Source organism: Pygocentrus nattereri, chromosome 18 (genome assembly GCF_015220715.1).
Source record: "Pygocentrus nattereri isolate fPygNat1 chromosome 18, fPygNat1.pri, whole genome shotgun sequence".
Taxonomy (NCBI): Eukaryota; Metazoa; Chordata; class Actinopteri; order Characiformes; family Serrasalmidae; genus Pygocentrus; species Pygocentrus nattereri.
Window position 1 is genome coordinate 24,234,298 of NC_051228.1, and position 24,107 is coordinate 24,258,404.

Sequence of the window (24,107 nt, forward strand, 5' to 3'; positions counted from 1 at the left end):
AAGCAAGAAAGAAAGAGAGAGGCAGGAGAGAGGAAAAAGAAAGGAAGAGAGAAAAAGAAAAAGGGTGAGAGAAAGAGAAGAAAGAAAGAAGAGGAAAGAAAAGGAAGAGGGAAAGAAGAGGGGCGAGAGAGACAAGAATAAAAGGAAGAAAAAGGACAGAAAGCAAGAAAAAAAAGAAATGGAGAGAGACGAAGGAAAGACAGAAAAAAAAAATGGGAGAGGTCAGTAGAGAGAAAGAAAGACAGCGAGACAATGAGAGAAGACCAAGAGAGGAGAGAGAAAGAGAAAATAATGGGGGTCAGAGGAAAGAGACAAGGAAATTGAGAAGAAATGGGTAACGACAGAGGCAGAGAGAAAAGTGAAAAAGACATAAAAGGAGAGACAGCAAGAATACAAAGAGGGTGAATATACAAAAGTAGGGAGAAAATGGAGAAAGAGTAAAAGAGAAAAGAGAGGGAGAAAGAGAAAAAAGGGGTGAGAGCAGACAGCGAGCAAACAAAAACAAGTAATGCTATATTTGTGAGGACTTAAACTGACTCCACTTATACTGTACCTAAATAACAAAGTTAATCACTTCATGAGAAAATGAACTTTTCATTCATCGTCCTTTTTTGCATGTTACTATACTTGGGAAGACATCTGGTACACAAACACCAACAAACAAAAGTGTTTTGTCTTGTGTGTTTTATTGCATTCACAGGTTGGCACTAATGGCAAGGAAAATAAAACCTTTTTCTGTCTATCAGAAACATCATTCAAACTAAGATCTGGCTAGTCCAGCTACTGACAGTTATTAAATTGTGAGGACAATAACAGCGGCACACAACTGTGAGTGTGTGTGCGAGAGAGAGCGCATGTTTGTGTACCAGTATATAACTCTGATATGATGGAAGGTGCCATTCTGTATCTGTAAGTAATCTCCTGACTGTGTTTGTGAGGAAATAGCCCCATCTCTTCTCCCAGCCCTGCACTGCCTTCATAAAAACAACCTTCCACAAATCTAATTTAGGAGAGTAATAAAACCTTACCAAACAGGATGAACAGGCCGTGTGGTGATATACTCTGCATAAAGGAGAGAATTATACTTATTATCTACCACAGAGACAACTGATCAACATATCGAGAGGAGGGGTGAGGGGTTTGTGAGAATACAGACAGAACAACAGCATGCAGAGGTTTACTGATCTGCTGTGAAATATGCATACATTCTTAAGACACACACTGAAAAACTACCCAGATCTACAGACGGGTGACAAAAAAAAAAAAAAAAAAAAAAAACACACAAAACCCAGGCAATACATAACAGTCTTACCCTGTGCTCACACAGTCAGAGTAGTGACAGGGCAGCTGGAGGCGAAGCAAAGTGGGCGGAGTCGGCGACAACAAAGCTAAGCAAAGTTCAACTTTATGCAAATAAGAAGCGATATGACGTGGTGACTGCCAATAAGAATTGAGCATTCAGCCAGAGAACTTGTAGAGAAGAGAATTACCATTCTGTATTGTCCTCCAAGTCTCTCCAATACTAGAGGGCGCTCCCATGTATTTTAGCAAAATACATCCTTCTACTTTCTAAAATTAAAGGAAAGTTCTGGGCAAGTGATTAGACACGATTTTGACTTTTTGTTTTTAGCAGCTGAGTTACATTTACTCCCATTCATTGACGACTCATTCGCGGTCGCCCTCTGGCATTTTGCAGTCATGTTTTGATGTAACGGGGAAAATAGGAAGTGGCCAGGCTCCTCATAAACCAGCTTTGATTCAGCAGCATAGTATACACTTTATCTCCACCACTGTAAAACAGTACGGTCCATTTTTGGTTGCTATATAATTGCTCCTACTAGAGACTGAATAATGGCAGCGGTGCTGTCGCTGCAAATAGACAGCAATTGTAAAGACCAAATACTGTTTTCCTCACATATTGACTGCACACAGACATAGGATTAAAACAAAATTGGCACACAAGCCATTTCTCACCAGGATTTTAGTGAGAACGCATCTGATTTGTGTTTGGCGTCAATGAAATCATGGCAACAAATGGTCAAAAGGAGTTCAGAAACACCCACACGCGATCATTGATTTAGGCAACGAGAGCCAAAAAGTGGCTGCCAGTGTGAACGCAGGGTTAAGAAGGTGTTGGGCCACCACAAGATGCCAGAACAGCTTGGTATAGATTCTACAACTGTCAGGAACTGCACTGCACTGGGACACCAAACCTTCAAAAGATATTCAAGAAGGACAAGAGGACCCGGGAAAATGCCCCTCCTAGCATAACAGAGCCATTCGCCTCCTTCACTCTAGGGACCAGCAACCAGGAGTTTATGCACCGCAGCCCTACTATAATAACCCTCTCTATGTAAATGTGAAACAGTCTGATCATGTCCTGCTTTGCTTCTGTGCCACCTTAGGAACAGCTGCTCTTCTGTTTTTTCTTACATAACACACAATGCATGAGCGTCATATTTGCTAAACATGTGCTTTTCAACACTGTTTACTGATGACTTTCCCACAAATCTAAAGGCAGATGTCACCTTAGTTACTATTACTGTTGAAAAACTAGACCTTTTTAATTGAAACTAAATCACCTGACTTTCCTGACCCCATAATGAACCTTTTCAAAGTAAATCATGTCCTCTTACCAGCTTGAGCCAAAATAATTAGCATTTTATACCCACACCACAGACAAATGGCATGATAGGGTGTTAATATCTTAACTGTATCATACAGGGCACCTGTGTGAAACATCTGCACTTATGTTTTTCCTCTCAATTATTCAAGGTTTTTCTTTGTCACCCCTCTGTGTTTGTGTATGTATACACTACATGGGCAAAAGTATTTGGATACCTACACATTATACCTACAGGACCTTTTATGACATTTCATTCTAAATCTATAGGCATTATTAATGGAGTTGGTCACACCTTTGCAGCTATAATAGTTTGGAACTGTTTATTGAGTGATTCAACAGAGTATAGGCACTGTGCACTTCAGCACTTGGTGGCCCATTTCTGTGAGTTTGTGTGGTCTACCGCTTCGTGGCTAAGCTTTTGTTGCTCCTAGACTCCTCCATTTTACAATAACAGTACTTATAGTTGACAGGGACAGATCTAGCAGGACATAAATTTCACAGACTTACTTGTGGCAGAGGTGGCATCTCATACTACATTCACTGAGCTGCTCAGTCCGACCCATTGTACTGTCAGCATTTGTCTATCGAGACTGCATGGCCATGTGCTTAATTGTATCCAACTGTTAGCAATGAGTGTGGCTGAAACACCTGAACTCAATCATTTGGATGGTGTCCCAATACTTTTGTCTGTCTATATATATATATATATATATATATATATATATATATATATATATATATATATATATATATATATATATATATATATACACACACATACATACATACATACATACATACACACACACACATACACACACACACACGGTGGTACTATTTAGCAGGTCACACGACTAAAGGAGTATTTTATTGTTTTTACACAAAAATGCTAATATGGCTAACATGAGCGATTTGAGAGATTCACAAGGTGAGTTGTATGGAATTACTTAAAAATGTATCAGTGAATTTCAAAGGGAGGTTGAATTTTGGTTCATAACTGAACTAGAGAAAACAAGAAAAAAAAATCCTGCCACCCAGCTTACCAGAATCATTATATGCCTCTTTAGAACTAGAAACAATATCATCTCTGAGATGAAAAATGCCTTAAAAAGGGCAGGATGGGTTCAATAGGGTGTGTGGTTGAAGAGAGGATTGGTGGACGGGGGAGGGGGGGGGGCACTCACGTCAGGATTGAGGTTGGAGACGAGGAGAACAGAGTGGAGGGCAGTAGGGGCCATGCCATGGATGGCCATCCGTCCGGCTACAGCCGAGGTGGGGATAGTGAGGGGTCCCAGAGCACCGGGCATGGCCTGCATGGAAAGACCTGAGCCCACCAGGAGAGGGGCGACAATGTAAGAAAGAGGAAAGAGAATGGAGAAAGACGTTCCTCCGTTTTCAATAGAGATTGCTCAGCTTTATAACGTGCTATTTGGTTTTTCTAAGCCTATAAATCTTTGAATAGAGTCCTTTGTGATATTTAAAGGGGATTTCAGCCGATTTTCCAAAATTTTCCAGAATTCAACTGTTGAGATGTAAACAAGGACATTCTACATGTTTTACTGTGAAATGGTCCAGAAACGTACCTTTGCAAAGTGACTTTACAGTGGAGGTGATAGGAACCAGCGGTTACAATGTCTACAACTGAAATACAGCCATTTTAAAACTATTTACTATTGTTAGTTTATTTGGGTGCTGTCTCACCTTACATCTTACATATACCTCACTGCTTTTTCAAAACACATGATGTGAAATGAGCAAATAACTATCACAAAACAATGTCACAGGCATCAGGCAGCTTTTTTGATAATAATTTCCTGTACTAACATGAATAACTTGTGAGGGAGCTTTTTGAGCATTACACTCTTCAGATGTCTGATGCCCATCATCACCACTGTGAACAATTCTGACTTGCAATAAACCACTATGAATGACTTGTTTTATATTAATGATAAATATGTAAGACTTTCTCTTCAAAGACATTTACAGGCGCTCAATAAACACTCTAGATCCAAGTTCTTCATCTATAAGCGCTCACCATACCCATAATATACACAGAAAAGCGTACTGTGACACAATCTTACAACATATCGTCACATTGCTCACCCCATTTGTGGTACTGCAATGTAAAATAAATAAATAAATAAAATGCTTCCGTCTAACTGGTGCAATTTTGCTGATTCGGTATCATGAGTTTCGGCTGCTGCTTTTCAGATGCTGACTGTTGCATTTCAAACCCGTGTAGGTTCGGATACATGAGGGAAATGAGAGAGAGGGAGGGTTGAAAGGCAACACAGCCACACTCACTCAGTGAAAACGGAGCTCGTTTTGAAGGAAAAGATTACAAGAGGATGAGATAGAAGAGGAGGAAGGTCTCTGAGGACCAGCTGCTGGTTTCCAACATTTTAGAGAAATGCATTATAGAGATATCATACAAAACACTTATTACTGTTCTGATTTGCAGTGATATATCTTGCTGGAAGATGTTAGGCACTGAATTTACTTAAATTGAAATGGACGTGAATAATTTCCACATTAATAAAATATCAACAATGCAGTTATTGAGTAACTAAAGTAGGTAAACTGTAAGCTATACTGTCTTGATTTATTGTATTCTATTTATGTGGAGATGATGCACATATCTGAACCAAGTATATTCAACACTGGGGATCAGAATTGGCCAAGACTGAAATCGGCAGATTTATGCTTGAAACATGCAATCAATAATCAGCCAGTTTTTTGACCGTGTTGCAATATTGTGATGTAAATTATGCGAGGCAGGGAAGTGCACTAATGCTGTATTTGAACAATTCTAATATATCTATATCTATCTATATCAATGTGTGTCAAATTATGCATGACTCATTGTGACTCAGTTTCCTTTCATTTTGCAATGTAGTAGTTCATTTAATTTGATGTTAAAAAGATTTTTTTGGGGTTAAGATTTTAAAATGCCAGTTTAGCCTGTTAAAGAGCAGAGAATGTTATTTACGTTTAGAGTCAGGCTAATAAAGTATTGTAAAGAGTGTATTTAACCAACAAACTGTGAGTTTGTTAAGTTAAAAAAAACAAAACAAAGGCTACTAATCTGCCATCAGCTTATGGCAGATTTATAACTATAAAGAAAGCAGAATCACCCATAAAAATTCATGATTGGTACACCCCTATTCAAAGCATCACATTTTCCATTGTATAAGACACTCAAGAGCACTTCTGGCAGCACTGCAGAGATAAAGAGCAAAAGAGCAGAAGAGTGAACACTAATATGTGCAGGCATATTGTGTGGTTACTAATCAATAGCCAAATTTTTTACAGTAATAGATTTATGCCTGTTCTGCTGTTTGCTGTTATGGAAAGCACACTCAGCATTGGCTGATACGGACAATCTCATTTTGTTTCATTTGCAGAGCAACACTTAACATGAAGGCATGTCATGCAAGTAGCTCTGGACATTACAGGATAATATCTCCAATCATTAATCCTAAATAGAGGCGTGAGTCATGAGCCATAGTGTTCATTACCATGCTTTGGCAGTTTATGTGCTTGTGTCTGTGACAGAGAGAGAGATATGCCTATGTTTGAGATAAGATATGTTTGTTTATATGTGGATAAGCAATCTTACCTGCAGCCTGAGGGAAACCAACAGCGGGAGCGAAACCAGCCGCTCCGGCGTATGGAGAAGAGATGATTCCAGGAGCGCCTGCACGAAAAACAGACACACCAACGTTGGGATGCCATAGTGTACAAATCATACAAAATACTTCAATACAGATAAATGTGATGATAATTGTGATTAAAAAATGGTCAGACTATTAATAACTTATGGCAAAATCAACAAACATTCATAGTTCAGTAAAAACATGTTGTGAACAATTTATTTTCAACATAAACAATCAGTTAGTACTTATTTCTCCCTGCTGCCTTGACTTAAATGACTTGCATTAACAATACCCGAAATCTACCTTTATAATAGGTAGTGAAGTTAGATGGTGGGCTAAGCATTGCTATAGACTGTTTTGGTACAACTCATTGTGTGCACAGCACCTCTTCACTCAATGAAAAACAATGCAAAGATGGTGAAAGATGATTGGTGTGGGATGTGTTTTAAAATGTACATTGTCAAAAAATTTCTATTAATAATACAAACATATTTTTTGACAACCATCCTACGAGCCCTCAAAGTTCTTACATAATTAGGAAAAACAAATAGGGGAACCCCCATCCCCTCTTGAAATTGCACTCGCAATACATCAACAATGTTTTTAAAAACAAGAAATTTTGAATATTTTGTAATGTAGTTATGCTTATTTGCGTTTCTTCTAATGATATATTGATATACGGCCTTTAATTATTGCCCAGATCAGTGGTGTTAAACAATGTGCTTAGGTGCCTAAGAGCTGTTCATGTGAAGAAAAAATATTCAACTAAACAATACCAAAGACATTACTGCACTTATCTGTGTCAGATTTAGATATTCAGCCGTACACAAAAGCTTGAGCGTGTAGTTAACATGTACTCTACAGAGAACACATTTAGAAACATTTTACCGCACAATCACTGTTTATTTTCTGAATTTTATTTAACATATTGAACAAAACCAGGTTAAAGGTCATGGCACACTTAAAATTATGAATAAAGGTTTTAAGATTAAATGTGTTCCCTGTAGAGGAAGTGTCTATTTTCATCTAAAAAATAAACAGAAATTGGCCACGGGTGTTCAAACTTTTGTACAGGCATGCAGCAGCATTTCAGCTGTTACTAAGTGAACATTATGTTCATCAAGATGGTTTAGAGTCTTTTAAACCTAATTGCCAAAAGACCAAAAAGGTCTCTCACAGTGACAACCAGTCCACTGTACAGGACATGAAAAAGCCCAGACATAAGTAAACAAAGCTCTTGTGGCTCTACACTAAACATATCAGGCATACCATAGAGCAGCAGATTTAGGGGAAGTGTGGAACATCTCAACCCGCCTGATTACACAGCGTACCCACAATTACAGACCAACACTGGCATCCATTTCTCACGCCCAGCCACCACCGCTGGTTTCACCAGCTGATTTCAACACTTCCACACTCAGAAACACTTCTACACACATGTACATGCTCTGAACAATTCATTCTCTGTACAAGGTCTTGAAGCTTATGAGAACATGCAGGTGCACTAGTTAAACTCTGGAAGCTCAGTTTATGCACAGCGCTGCCCATCCACCAGCCAAATCTTCACTCACTCAGACACAAATGGATGAGTTATCTCCCCTAAAGAGGACGATTCTCTCTTTACATCACAGTGTACAAACAATTTACAAACAATTTGTAAGAAGCAGTAAAAAGGGGTTTGATTGTGAATGGAGCAATAGATTATTCCATATTAATTTAGATAGCTGTTCACTGAAAATGAACTTACAGCCATATGCAAATGTTTAATTACAATTTGTTGATTTTCTAAGTGAAAATAAATACACAACCTCTACACAGAATAAACTTAAATATGGTATTTTCTGCCCCGCGACCCTGACGGAGAAGCGGCTTAGAAAATGGATGGATGGATGGATGGTATTTTCTGCAAAGTGCAGTGCACAATATAGCTTAAAACTCAGAAAATAAAGCATAAAATATAAAATGTGCCAGGACATTTACACCAGCCTCGTTTTATTTTCCCCTGAACCTATTAAATTCAGCAAATAAAAAGTATTGTTCAATAAAACGTGCAGAAGTGTCTGCAGAGGTCATGTTCACTTATTTTCACACAATCAACAAAACCAAATTTAACCAGCAGTGTCTAAACTTTCTCACTGATCAAACAGCTATTCATACTTATTTAAAATGTAACTGCATAGTTTGTTTTGGCATTTTTTCAATGTTATAACTTCTTGTTGTTCTCAAGATACTATAAATCATGAACAGTTTATGCTTTGATGTCTACAGTCTTTAAAAAGATGGTGCTTCAAGGGTTCTTTAATGAAAAAAAAATAGAACCTATATAGAACCATGAACACTCAAAGAACTCTTTGCATTATGAAAGCGTTCTTTAGATTGATGGAGAATGTACTGTATGTAGTCCTATACAGAACATTTTTGAAAATGGTTCTATGCAGCACGCAAAAGGGTTCTTCTATTGTTACAGTGTCAAGCTTGCAACAATACAAGTACTAATTATTGAGTGTAGTTTTGGGTGCTATATAGCACCATCTACAGCACATTCATGTACATTTTTTATCAATTGGAAGAATGCTCTCATGATGCAAAGAACCCTTTATTCATGCAAAGGGTTTTTTGAACGTTCATGGTTCTATATAGAACCACTTTCTTTACTAATGAACTAGAGAAGAAACATCTTTTTAAGAGTGCAGTTAATAATATGTCAGTACATGCTGTGTAAGTTAATAATTATTGTTAATTATTATTCAATAACAATAATTAATATGGCAAGCATTTTTTATTTCCCCCCCCTTTTTTTTTTATTACAAGAATCCACACGTTCAAAGCGGCAGTGTTCTCCTCTAATACCGGATTCAGCTCACAAAGGCCTTGCTAATTAACTTGAGTTAATCAGGTGAGTGAATCAGTTGTATCAGGTGTGTTTAATGAGGCAGAGAGCTAAACTCACTCTGCAGAGCTGAGGCCTGAAAGAAAGGGAGTCTGACGCCACTGCTTTAGAGAGAATCTCAGTGGGAAATGGAGTGGGCTACACCAGGCTGAGAGAAAATGGCGGCTGTAATAAAAATGCCATCCTTACACCTTTTATTGAGTTTGCTGCAGTCAGACGTCACACACAGGCCTGATGCTCCTGACTACACACACGTCAGCCAATTTAGCCCAGATTTACACACTAACACACACACACACACGGCTTATCAGTAGCCACAGCAGCGCTCCCCCAGACACCAGCTCTGATTTACAGAGCCGAGGACAACAACAGGCCGGATGAGGTATCTTCCATAAAACACAAACACACAGTAAATCCACCTCTCAGATGCTGTCGTCCAGCCCACTTACACATTCATAAGATTATATGTGTGAGAGCGATAAAGCCTACTCTCTGCTCTTTTATAGTGTCTGTGTGCATGTAACAAACTGATAACATTAAAATCAAAGGCATTCACACGTGCATGTGTAAAGATTTGTCCATAAAAAGAGAGATATTTTCTAAGGCTGCTACATGGAGACGCACACAAAAGACTTTTATATTACCAGTAAAAAAGCACCAACAACTTTTCATTGCAAAACTAAGCAAAACTGATCTATATGAACAGTGGGGGACCTTCAGAGCTTCTTGGCCTGCAGATAACACCAATGTTTTCTGTAAATATAAAAAAAAAATTTAACATGCCTGCTCAAATGATGTTTTGTTGATTTTCTAAATGAAATAAGGTAACACGTTCCCTACATGAAAGAAACTTAAATATGACGTTTTCAGCAAATTTTAGTACAGTTTCTATTTAATTGCTGAGTTTAATGTATTGAAAAAAAAGAAAGAAAAAAGAAAACAGCACATTAATCGTGCCATAACTTTTGCACATTTAACATAAGATGTCAAATTTTGCAAATAAATAGTTGTAAGTAAATAAATGTAAGTAAATAAATTGTCTAATAACGTGCAGAAGCGTGTTCTCTGTAGAGGATGTGTTAAATTACTTTCCCTTAAAAATCAACAAAAAATGGAATCTGACCAGGTGTTTCTAAACTTTTGCATATGATGGTTTGATGCTCTTATATACTTGTTGTGTTGGCTGGAAACAAAAGGGTTAAATGCACTGAAAAGAAAAAGATCCAATCTGGAATTTTTTTTCCTCTGTGGTATGTAGGTAGATACAGCCAAGCAAGCTCATCCATTGGTTAGGAAGGCCTCATGTGTTAAACTAACCACCAAATAATCAGGAACAGTAGACTCACACTTTGATTTACAATGAGTGGTACCAATTTGTGAGAAAAACACCAGTCTCTAAGCCTTCTGAAAGTCCTGCATACATCCCTGACTGCGAGTATGAGTGGTAGCCTGACTGATGTGTTTCAGTCAGATGTTAGAAATGTAAAAATAGCAGCAGGCAGTCAGTAATCCATCCCTGCTCATACAACTTCATTCCACTGTATACTAATAATGTTCAAGACAACAACATAGCTCTTCGTTATCTTGACTGATATCTTTAGAGATCTGTTTCTAAAAGTTGAAAATAGATACACTCACATGCCACATGGCATCATTTTTTAAAAGAACCCATATCCCACATTTTCTGTTACTTGTATTTTTTCTCATGGATTTATTTTTTAGAAATTATTTGTTTTTTTATGTTTATATGTTAGTCATAATTCATGTCACAGCCTTTTTGCACATGCAGTGTATATTTCCTCTCTCTAATAAACACACACGCATGCATGCAGAGCGGTCAGACACACACAAGTAGTGGTTGTCAGTCTTTCATCTTCTTTTGTGCTTTAACAAGTGCTGTAAGCCTTAGCACAGGTCACACTGCTCCTAAACTCAGTTTATGCACAGCGCTGCCCATCCACCTGCCAAATCTTCACTCACTCAGACACAAATGGATGAGTTATCTCCCCTAAAGAGGACGATTCTCTCTTTACATCACAGTGTACAAACAATTTACAAACAATTTGTAAGAAGCAGTAAAAAGGGGTTTGATTGTGAATGGAGCAATAGATTATTCCATAATAATTTAGATAGCTGTTCACTGAAAATGAACTTACAGCCATATGCAAATGTTTAATTACACTTTGTTGATTTTCTAAGTGAAAATAAATACACAACCTCTACACAGAATAAACTTAAATATGGTATTTTCTGCAAAGTGCAGTGCACAATATAGCTTAAAACTCATAATAAATCAAATAAAGCATAAAATATAAAATGTGCCAGGACATTTACACCAGCCTGGTTTTATTTTCCCCTGAACCTATTAAATTCAGCAAATAAAAAGTATTGTTCAATAAAACGTGCAGAAGTGTCTGCAGAGGTCATGTTCACTTATTTTCACACCATCAACAAAACCAAATTTAACCAGCAGTGTCTAAACTTTCTCACTGATCAAACAGCTATTCATACTTATTTAAAATGTAACTGCATAGTTTGTTTTGGCATTTTTTCAATGTTATAACTTCTTGTTGTTCTCAAGATACTATAAATCATGAACAGTTTATGCTTTGATGTCTACACTCTTTAAAAAGATGGTGCTTCAAGGGTTCTTTAATGAAAAAAAAATAGAACCTATATAGAACCATGAACACTCAAAGAACTCTTTGCATTATGAAAGCATTCTTTAGATTGATGGAGAATGTACTGTATGTAGTCCTATACAGAACATTTTTGAAAATGGTTCTATGCAGCACGCAAAAGGGTTCTTCTATTGTTACAGTGTCAAGCTTGCAACAATACAAGTACTAATTATTGATACTACTATGAATTATTCATACTGAAATATGTATATTTCCTCCCTCTAATAAACACACACACGCATGCATGCAGAGCGGTCAGACACACACAAGTAGTGGTTCTCAGTCTTTCATGTTCTTTTGTGCTTTTACGAGTGCTCTAAGCCTTAGCACAGGTCACACTGCTCCTAAACTGGCATAAAATTGCCCTCCAGCAGGTTTAACAAGTCCAGTTCACCTCGCCACTGACTCAGAGGTAGTCTTACAATCATCATATGATTTGCAACAATTACTAGAATCAAAGTAATTTAAAATGGAGCAGTTATACAGCATCATTAACTTTATAAGACCAAATCAGATTTTTCCCAGCTTTCTTGAAATAAGACGCAGTATCATGAGATTTATTTTCCAGCCTGTCTTTATCCTGTAATTGCAGGTGTGTAAACTTGTTACTGTGCCTTTAACACACAATAAGAAGTGTCCAGTGCTCTGTTCTGATTGGGCAGTTTGTACTCTGCCTAATGCACAATGCAGTCCAATCTGAAACACTCTTCATGACTTAAGCATTAATGGGCGGAGGTAAACTTATGCAGGCTGTAAAAGCGGATAAATGGAAATGAGCTGCTTTTGTTGGAATCACAAAAACAACTAATTCAAAACAGGCTGTTTTTGTAGCCTGGTTTCCTCATATGGACTGTATGGACAATGGAGTAAACAGCACATTTTAAAACTTTCACAGTATTTACACACAACATCTCATTTCAAATAAGTGAAGAAAATTCCTTGATCTGGGCTCTTAAAATAAACACGATATATATGATGCTTTACAGCCGCTCCATACTAAATCATTGTGAATCTCATGATTTCTCTGAATCATATGATTTTGTATTGTAGGACTACCTACTAGTTGGGAGGTGAACAGGACTTGTTAAACCAGTTGGAGGGGATTTTTATGCTGGTTTAGGAGCAGCATGACCTGTGCTAAAGCTTACAGCACCTGTAAAAGCATAACATGAAAGACAGTACTTGTTTGTGTCTGACACAGAAGTCACATTCTACTCTGAATGTGTGTGTGTGTGTATTAGAGAGAGAAAATGTACACTGCATGTGTTTAAAAACCTGTGAGCAAGTGAGTGAGGGAGAGCAATAGACAATATACAGTACTATGCACGTGCAAGTCAGAGACCACGCTGAAATTTATTTAATTTCTAGTCAAAATAGCCATTAAGTAGAAGTCATTCATTTTTCTGTATGGGGAAAAAAAAAGTTATTACAGCTTCTACTTCCATTATTTTTAGTTCTTCAAAGAATTCTGTGGGGATCTGAAAGTTCGGTCTTAGAAGTTGTGTTTTGTGCTTCTCACCATCCAAGTAATCCCAGATACATTCAGTCATGTTGAAGTCTGGACTCTGGGGTTTTCAGTCCACTGAGAACACCAGCCGATGCTTTATTTAAATTTTGTCTATTTCATTTTCTCAGTGAGACCTTCTTGACATCTACACATCCTTTCAGACTCATAGAGCTGAGTTTTCTTCTCACAGTGGAAGGATGGACAGAAACACCTGTGGATTTTTTCAGATCCGAAGCAGCTTGATTTTCTCCTCTCTCTTAAAGATGGAAGCTTTAAGTGCTGTTTGTCTAATAGGAACAGATTTGTTACCAGGCTATCAGGTCTTGCATGTAGTTGTTTAGAGCCCCAGTTTCTCTGTACCTTTTTATTTTATTTATTCTTATTTTATTTTGACTTTTAATTATGCAAGTGAATCATCTTATGTCTAATCTCAACAGAAAAATCTCCATCTCCTGAAAAATTAATAACCTATACTTAATCACAGGAGTTTAAATAAATTAAAGGTGTTCTCTGACTTTTGCACAGTGCTGTACATGAGTGCAAGGTTAAGTGTGTGTGTGTTTGTTACCGAAAGCAGCAGTCATGCCTGGGTCCAGCGTGGGCTGGCCGTCTCCTGAGGGCAGGTCTAGCCGGGTGAAGTCTCGGCTTTTGTCGTTGTTGTATTTCACATTCAGGCTGGTCAGTTTGGAGAATTCAATACGCAGTGTACAGCAGGCATTGTAGATGTTCTGACCGTCCAAAGTCTGATTAAGGGGACAGAATATAGAGGTCATCCAAACCTACATCACCAACACCAGAAGTTACAGCACATTAAATATGTTTTCTAATAGAAACCATTTCTACGATCTGGATCAGTTCTGTATCAGTTTCAGTTGGAAACTACATCTACTATAAATCCCAGTTACAGTCCATACTTCAATGAAATGGCTATGCTGAAAAGTATCATTAGTCAAATCACATTTTTCCCCCAGATCCGATTTACATGACACTGCCTCTTAAACACAGTGCAGTGGAAATAATATAAAAATTGCAATTGACCCAACTTCTTGCATGGCCACAAACTGGACATCTATCTGATGTAGGACCATAAATGAATGTGGCTCAAATCTGATTTGAAATTATTAGAGTCAGAAAAAAACAGATCTGTGTCACATTAAGGAAATAGAATAATAAATAAATAAACAAAGATTTGTGTCACTTCACCATGGCAACATGAACATAGCCTAATGGCACTGGCCATGAGATCAGACTGCACCAGCTAACTTTCCTTTTTTGTTTTTGTTACTGGGCCTTTTAGGTTACATATGAAGAATTGGCTGAAAAATGCATAATAGAACACTTGAAAGGATTATTTAAAATAATTTAAAAAAAGAAAGAAAAACAATATAAATAATTTTCTAGGTGAGAAATTTTAATATTATTCAGTGGATGTGTTGAATTTATTTGCTGAAATGTTTGTTGAATTTGGATATTATTATTGCAAAATTAACCATCTTAACCTGACAAAACCTGAGGTTAGTTTTTTTTTATTTTTTAAATGGAGAATGGCTTCTTGTCAGTGGCACAAATGCACACAAGTACACATCTCCAGCTGCCAGTTGAGCAGCAGAAGTCATTACTGCAGAACAAATGGCTTTCCCTGGTTAGCTTTTCCTCCTAATCCCCATTTAAGTGAGGCCTGTGTTGTGCATGGGAATGAAATATGACCCAATAATTACTGCATACAGTGAACCACTTTGCTGCAAGATGGAAGAAACCAAGGCCCATATTTATCATGACGAATGCTACCTCCTGATCCGACCTGACGTTTCCCCTGGACGGGTTAATGGTGGTAGTGGGCTACAGATTGGCACAGGCTGGCGGGGGGGGGCATAAATTGCCACAAGTGGCCTGTTCATTAGAATAAGCCCTAATGACAAACTGTTGTTGAACTTAAGCCCAGGGGCAAAAACTGAGCTCAAAATCCACACAAGAAAAAGAGGAAAGGAAACAAATCAGGTGGATTTTATGTTTGTTGTCTTAAGAGAGGAAAGAGTCTTCCTCCCCCTTCTTCTAGCTTTTTTGTTTCCACTAAGGCACAGAGAAAATAGCGAGAGAGATTTGTCTTAGATTGTTTTTCTTTTCTCCTGTCTCTCCCCAGCAATTTAGGGAAGGAGGCTTGGGGAGGAGGCGGGGGCACCCAGACCCACCTCCTCCTCCAACACTAACAAATGCTTCCTTTGTGAAGGGAGGCGATGCAACATGGCAGCAGCACAATAGATAACACCCGCAGACCAGGGGAGTAATTACTCGCTGGCTTTTTTTCTCTTGCAGCTTCAATGGTGTTCATTAGATATCCTTGACAATGACAAATTAATCACGGGGGGTGCGTGACTTGTGCAGGCTGGTTTTCAGTCGGAAAAGGGGAAGAAACGGATGTCGCCACTGACAAGTTCTCCACCCCGAAAACAACCGATCGCCCTACGAACTTGGAGAACGATGACGGGGGGGCATGGCAAAATGGGTGCTTCTGATAGGAACATGACGGGATGTTGAGCGGAACTGCGATGATTAATCAACAAAGCCGATTAGCTGTCAATGACACTGATTGCAGAAAAAAAGGCTTTGCGTCATTTACTCAAAAATGAACGTTCTTGTGCTCCCAAGTGCCACAAGCATCTAATTGTCAGCCCTACTGTCGCGAGATCACGGGACCCTCGTCAACACCACAACCACCCATGACCAGGAGTCCAGGACAGCATAACTGTCCTCACTCTCTGAGTGGGTAGGATGCCCCCTCTCCCTTATCACTCACGCACAGTGCTAGCCAATATGGACGTCTGTTAGCTGATTTAACAGAATTGGCAGTTAGTGTTCTCCTCCAAGTGTGCTGAGCTGTCCAGTGACACTGCATTAGCAGCAGAATGAAAAGGTATGCTGAAAGATACGCTTGAAGGAAGCACCAGCTAGCATTTCCTTCACCGTCCCAGCTTGGTAGATGGAAAAGATCTAGTCACAACATTTAGTTGTGGTTGTGATGTCACAGCAGATGGATGTTCTGACTGGTCTAACTCATTTACAGGCAGTTCACATGCTCTGTGATATTAAGTGAAATGACCCCTTAAAATTAAGGCAAGGTTGTGGATAACATAGGCTATAGTAAAAAAAATAAATAAATAAAAAAGAAAATTCAAAAACTTCATTCTATCAAATTGCTATTTTACATAAAAACAATTACCCTTTCAGCTCCATTATTATTAAGCTGATGGGATTACTTTTTTTATTGCTTCATTACTCAGTTAATTAAGTCAATTTATAAAATCCAAACACATCTGTTCTGCCGGAAAAGTACAAGGAAAAACCCAATATTCATTTTCAATACTTCTTTTTGAAAGATATAGCCAATTTATCATTTAATCAATTTAAATATTTAAAAGGCAGGTTGATGCCTCTGTTCTGAACAAGACTGACAGTTATGCCTCAGCTAAACAAATGGCTGAGGCTGTATGAAAACCCAGAAACTAGCCAGTTATTAATAGCTGCCACAAAGCAAAATCTTTGAGAAAAAATGTGAATCTTTTTTTATCATGAAACATTTTAACAGAACATTATCATGAAAATCTTAGTCTGTTTTTGGGGTTTTGGGGCTCTCATCTTCTTCAGCACAGCACTTCTTTTACCCTAAAGTTTCATATCAGCATCACTAGGTGATTTGTCAGATTGCTTGTTTAGTATACAGCGGTGGAAAACTGATTAAAAGTGAAGTTTTAGACCTGTGTGAACACAAATTAGATTTTTTTAAATCAGACTTCTTTTATACATGTGGTCTGAGATCAGATACATATCTGATAAGGTGGCTATTTGACTGTAATGAGAATGGTTAAATCACTGCACTCATCATCCAGTGTGGCCTGCCTGATGATAAAATGAGTGCATGTGGGTGCTTTCAAGGCAGGTGTGCTCACACCAACAGGTACGGGTTACTTACAAAATTGAATGTGAATACTCAAGGCTGGAAGATCAGATCTGAGCAAATAAAACTCATATTTTTTGTAACATCTTGTAATGACTGTAGCCATAGTGATGATGGTGTTTTGATCAAAGGCAGGGTCAGGAGAGACAAAAGCAGGGCGTGGTCTGTGAAATGACCACTGCTGAAGCAGCACATCAACCCAAAAACAGCCTGCAGCAAATATCCAGATGTATCCAGCCTGAGAAATGCCAACCATCTTGTCCTTTAGACTTTTCTACAACATGTGTGTTTACCACTTTCAGTCAAATGCGTATTGACAAGAAAATAAGAGGAGTGTTCTGAGGCTGAGTGTGCTATATTCAGGACTGACCACTTTGGCGTGATGTGCATTCATGGGATCTGCATATTGTAGCAAGGCCTGGAACTGGTTATTCTTGGTGAATGTAATGATCTTCAGGACTGTTCCAAACTTGGAGAAGATCTGATTGGACGACAGACAGTGAAAAAAAGAAATAAACATTTTAAAACATTTTAAAAATGTTGTCATAGAGTCATAGTCAGTGTTAACATAGAGACACCCACAAAAATGTCCACATATTCTGTTTCTAGTTTAGAATACGCTAACAACATGTAACAATATGCATTATATGTCCAGAAGTTAGTAGATACCTGGGCATCTAAGGATTTCATTGCATTCAGCCACACAATCATGTTGGTTGACCAGCTCTGGATGACTGGATGAAGCTCCATCACTCCAGAGAACGCAGGGACATTAGGCTTATGTGTGGCTGCTCCAGAGTAACCTATTCTATTGGCAATGCTTTTCTATGATGATTATACAGACTTTGTGTGTGCAGCAGTCTCAGGCGTTAATGCACTTTAAACCACAAATTATAAGGGTGTCTGAATACTTTTGGACATATAGTGCATTTAATTTTCCTAGAGGCTCATATTTAAAAGGTTATTCGGAACAGTACAGCTGAAGTAAGAATTATTTGTGTTAATACTCATACACACTAGCACACCAATGTTCTTCAACAAATAAATAATGTTGATGGTGGTAATAAACAGGTGCACTGTGTGTAGACTACATTTAAATTCATGTGAGGAACACTACCTATGAAGATGAACATATATGAGGGAAAAATGTAGGCTACAGAAATCAAAAATCAAGACGCAAAAAGTATTTATAATCACACCTAAGCACCTTGAATCAACCTGTGAGGTACCTGCACTGCAAAATAACATCTTGACTAGATTTAGGATGTTTTCATTTGCCAATACACAGTAGTGTGTAAAGCTTATTAGCACCTAAGCAAGCGGTTCAAAACCTTCTAGCAGGTAAGATCTTTTTAGCTTGTTAAAACACCAAAACAGTTTCAAAACAAATCCAAAAAACATCAGCACAGTAAACCGCAGCAATATTTTTTGTGAGCCGGTTAGAAGAGCACAAATTTATTTCCAGTTTTCTGCTCAAAACCCCAGACTATTGCAGGAACTCCATCAGTAGTACACTTGATATAATGAAGTACTGATTAGTTGAACCAAATACTGAATGATAACTAGAAATAATTCTGGGCTGCCTCAATGAGAGGTTTGGAAATGGTTAAATAAAAAACACTGACATGCATAAATTCAGCACTTACAGTATTCATGTTGTGTATTTATCCTTATACATTTAAATACATTTTTCTCAGGTGCCTAAAACTTCTGCACAGTACTGTACATAGGGTCTGTATACAATATACACTTGCTAATTTTACTTGTCACTTCAAGAAATAATGCACAAAACAAGCTAAATTATCTGCCAATAGGATACGATACAAGTAAGCAATGTCTACAAATAGGCTGAGTAATCTTATAATGTGCTTACAAGAATCTCATAATGAACAACTTTAGATACATTAAACACTCTTAAAGTAATGGTAAAAAAGGTGATTGCACCAAAAAGGGGTCTTCTATTGTAATAATGTCAAGATTGTAACAACAGAAGAACCCTTTTTTGCTATATAGAACCCTTTTCAAAAACATTCTATATACAACCATGTACAGCACACTCATTCAATCTGTAGATCCCCGTCACGATGCAAAGAACCTTTTAATCATGGAAAGGGTTCTTTAAGTGTTCTACATGGAACCATTTTCTTTACTAAAGAACCCTTGAAATACCATCACTTTTAACTATGAAATCTAAGGTTTTCTCTTGACAAGGTATACTTTTGCAGTGTCAAGGAACTCACTCCTAGTGTTCACCGAGTTTAAAACCATTTCATCAGATCCTTTTATAAATGCATGCCCACATCCTCTTAGAAATGATTCACATTAACAGACACTTCAGGGAAAAGAATTCTGGGAAACCTCATCCTACCTGGTGAAGCACTTCCAGAGAAACAGGATAGAAGAGGTTTTCCACAATAATGCGCAGCACAGGACTCTGCCCAGGCATCATGCTGCTGTCGCTGGCCGACGCCGAATGCGTCATGTTCCCAGAATGCACTGCGTTCACAGCCTGCAGGGCTGCCTGCGTTCTCTGCGGGACATTTCACTACACTGTAATTTTTAGCAGATTTTCCTGAAGCTTCACATTCACTCTCTCTCTCTTTCTCTCGCACACAAACATTTCACACCAACTACTTGCCTGGAGGCGCAACTGTTGCTGAGCATGGTACCAGTTTAAGGCTGTTGCAATAAAATAATTCCAACAGGGACAAGGAAGGGACGAGTATGAAGTAAAAACCAAAAAAAAACAAGCAAAAACGACGCTGTACTAGGGCACTCTCTATCACTGGGCCTCATTCACCAGCCATTCCTAAGAAGAAATCTCTCCTTAAAACATGGTTTCTCAAAGATACTGACATTCACTGTTTTTTTGTGGTTTAAAAACATGAACATCATGAATCTGATGTATACTTTTTCTTAGGACCTGTCTCAAGAACAATTTTAAGAAAAAACTAAGATTATTGGTGCATCGGACCCATTGTATTAGTACAATTAATTAGGGATGCATGATAATATCAGAATCATACTGCTATAATCAGATACTTTTACTTTAAAAAACATATGAGCATCATACAGATCAAATATTTGGTGATGTATTCATTACACTTAGTTTAACGTAACTGTACCTCTTTTGCTTACTATAAGAGATTTTAAAATTTAAATATGCATCAATGTGCAGACTAATCACTGGTGAGTCATCTTTTTTTTTTTTTTTTCCCCCCAGTAATCAAACTGAATTAATTAACAGTGACAGCCCTGCCCAGAATAACACTGCCTGAAAATTCTTTAGTCTTAATATTCTTAGACTAAAACAGCCATATTTCAGCAGCTGCAGACAGCGGACCTGATGAATTCAACCCCATTGTTGGAGGGTCACAAATAGATTTATGCAAATGTAGTCAGTATCATGTCAGCAAATTGGATCCTCTAATTGCCCAACAGACTGGAATCAAAAGAAGAGGTTCAATGTAACCATAGTTGCTCAAAGATCTCAATCTGCAGTGGTTAAAGGTAAAGCTAGCATACAGAGAGATGTCCTCACCCCTTGGTTGGGTAGGTTGTCGGTCTTCAGTTCGCGGTGGTTAGAATACTGGATGTAGACGGGCTGGTTGCGGACATGGGGAGTGGCAGTGGTGTAGTAGTTCACCATGGTGATGGCTGCTTCTTCTGAAGCCATTTCTATAAAAGCCTGAAGTCAAGAAAAGAGACAAAGCAGCCAAAGTCAGCACAAATGCACCATCAATGCAAACACCTATATGATATATAAACTGAAAACATGCATAAATCGATCACAGTCATATAAAACACCTTTACACCTTCTGAAAACACCAGCTGCTTATCGCATTTTGTGAACAATTCACGGTGAATGGAACAACAGAAATGATGCAAAATTAGTTACTAAAAAAATCTTATATAAATGTACATTTAAGTGCCCATATCTTGAAAAAAAATCCCTTGCTTTCCTAAAATAAAATATTTAATGTGGCATGAAAGTGTACTTATACAGACCTTATACAGAAACTGCCTGTTCTGAAGCCACTGTTTTCTGGTGTCACAAAATACAGCACATTAACATAATATCCACCTCTTCTGTCTACACCTCTAAATTCTACACCCAGTCAGGCTGAAGTTATAAGGAGAGTTTCAGACTGGACTTCTTTCCAAACAAGGCACTGCAGCCAATCAGAACAGAGATCTATTACACACATCAGTCTTAAAGGCAAAAAACAAATCAAAAAAGAATAAATTCCATAAGTTTTATGAGATGAAGAGAGTTTGTAAATGGTCCTTCAAAAATGACCTTTTGTTACATATAACCACATAAATGTAATCAGTGAACCACAGTGAAAAAACATATATGAAAACTGTTATGGGCCCTTTAAAATTTAGAACATTTGACTTTTCTGAGAATTGGTAGAACAGCAGCAGCAATATATACGTATGTACATATCGCTGTCGTCAGAAGAAAACCTTGTATCTCCAAAATGCAAGTCAATGGAACCAGATGTCTTTCCAAGTCATTTTAGGCCGTTTATTTTGGTCTGTTCTTCATGAAATTTACACACAATGTAAAGAACAACAGGTATTTTCAAATTTTGTTAAAAACTGAAAAATGACAACAATGGAGATATTGGTTTTCTTCCAACAACAGAGATATATTACATAAATGACAGAGTATATACACATATTTACATGTACATCTACAGTCACTCAGCAAGCACTTCATTAATGACATTACTAATACTGGGTAGGGCCTCTCTTTGCTTTCAAAACAGCCTACAATTCTTCAGGGCATGGATTTCAAAAGATTTTGGAAACATTTCTTTGAAATTCTGATCCATGCTGACATGACTGCATGCTGCAATTCCTGCAGCTTTTCAGGTGCACTTTCATGTGGTGAATCTCCCATTGTGCCACATCCCAAAGGTATTCTATTGGATTCAGCCTTTGCTTTGTCACATGGTGCATTATCAAGCTTTTAGTAGCCATTAGACAACAGTTAAATTGTGGCATGCACATGGCTAGCAACAATACTCAAACAGGCTGCCTTTAAAGTGATGATTGATTGGTATTAACAGACTCAAAGTTTGCCGAGAAAACATCCCCCACACCATTGCACTACGCTCACTAGCCAGGACTGTTCACACAAGGCAGGTTGGATTCTAGATTCTGGACTCAAAATCACTATGGTCACATTTTACCCCTCATTCTAACTGTTAAAGTGAACATTACATGAAGATGCAGCCCCATATCTGCATAATTTGAAGCTGCTGCCCTGTATCTGCACAGTGCACTGCATTGCTGACACATGATTGGCCTATGAGGTATTTGCATGAATAAGTATAAGTAATAAGTATTTCCTAATAAAGTGCCTGGTGAGTGTGTGTATATGTATAAGCACTTTACACACACACACACACACACACACACACACACACACACACACACACACACACACACAGCAGCTGTCGGGACAAAACCTCATATCACCATTTTTGGCATTTTTCAGTTTTTGACATAATTTGAAAATGTCTGTGGTCTTTACATTGTGTATAATACTCATTCCATTGACTTACATTAAAAGTAAAGAAGATATAAGGTTTTGTTCCTACAGAAGAAACATATACATACACATATGCACACACATACATATCTAAGTCTATGTGCTGTGCATCTCTAACACATACAAGCAGAAATAAATCCAGTTCTGTTCAAAATAATAGGCCAAAATTTCATCTCTGCAAATAAAAGACGATCATCTGAGCACAGCGAGGGGGATTTAAATTTGACTATCACAGAACAATCTCTCTGTACCCATCTCCACGCCTGCACAAAGGGGAATTATTCCAACTTGCTCAAGCAAGGTGCGAGAAAGTGACGGATGCAGAGGCTGACAATAAACAGGCTCTTTTGAAGCCCAATCAAACCATGGAGCATGACCAAATTTATGCATCGGCAATAAGGGAAAACCTGTCCGTCTTTTCAGGTCTAAATGGGCCCGCCTTTATTTGAATATGAAGGGCCACTCTAGTTCTTGCTAGACATCTTATGAGGGTCTCTTTTTTTTAAACAGGCCTTGATGTGTTTCAAAGAATGCACACTTCACTGCCCTGCCTGGCATCACTAATGAAGCACAAAGAGGTGGACGAAAACCAGGCGTCTGAAAATGCAAGCAGTGGAGCATAGTGTTTTTTGTGCTGTTTACTGACCAAAAATCATTAGAAATTATTAATAAAATGTTATGAATTATATTTATTTCATAACAGAACTACATGTGAAGTTGAGTAGTAATAGATTACATTAAATGAGAGTACATAATCAGGACACAATAAAGGTCACGGAAAAAAAGGCTGTACAAGTACATTATTATAATAGGGAGCTTACTTGTAGGACTACATTAAAAACCATGTTTATTTTCTTGCATGTGTTCACCTCTACAAGGTAAATGTGCCTGCTCAATGCAGATTTTGTTGAGGTTTTGAGGCTGTGGCAAATGGAGAGATCTCTCATGTGTATTATTTTGCATCATGGCTGGGAAGTAGAATTGCAGGGTAACCCTGTACCTTTATGTAATTCTACAATGTAATTCTAACCTAACATATCTTTCTGTTCCTATAGTCAAAGTGAACTAATATCGTGTAAATTAAGTTGTCTTCTAACAAGATCCTGTGACAGGTGGCCAGTGCAAGTAGGCAAGCAGCTACTCTTCAAACAACAGATAATAAACCTTCATAATAAGCACAAATTAAGGAGAGTGTAAATTACCTACTGCTCAGAGCATATTGCTAGCTCTAA

General features: G+C 38.0%; 1 protein-coding gene across 3 annotated transcripts in view; it reads right to left on the reverse strand.

Moving 5' to 3' along the window:
- Positions 1 to 24,107, reverse strand: part of ptbp3 (polypyrimidine tract binding protein 3) — a 94,408-nt gene that overhangs the window by 11,909 nt on the left and 58,392 nt on the right. For all 3 annotated transcript variants that reach the window (XM_017708203.2, XM_037547379.1, XM_017708204.2), the window contains exons 4-10: positions 20,854 to 21,000; positions 19,681 to 19,842; positions 17,683 to 17,793; positions 13,929 to 14,103; positions 6,246 to 6,323; positions 3,811 to 3,950; positions 1,029 to 1,062 (exon numbers count right to left, since the gene is read on the reverse strand). In XM_017708203.2, the coding sequence (XP_017563692.1) occupies positions 1,029 to 1,062; positions 3,811 to 3,950; positions 6,246 to 6,323; positions 13,929 to 14,103; positions 17,683 to 17,793; positions 19,681 to 19,842; positions 20,854 to 21,000 (847 nt within the window). The remainder of the gene's footprint in view (positions 1 to 1,028; positions 1,063 to 3,810; positions 3,951 to 6,245; positions 6,324 to 13,928; positions 14,104 to 17,682; positions 17,794 to 19,680; positions 19,843 to 20,853; positions 21,001 to 24,107) is intronic.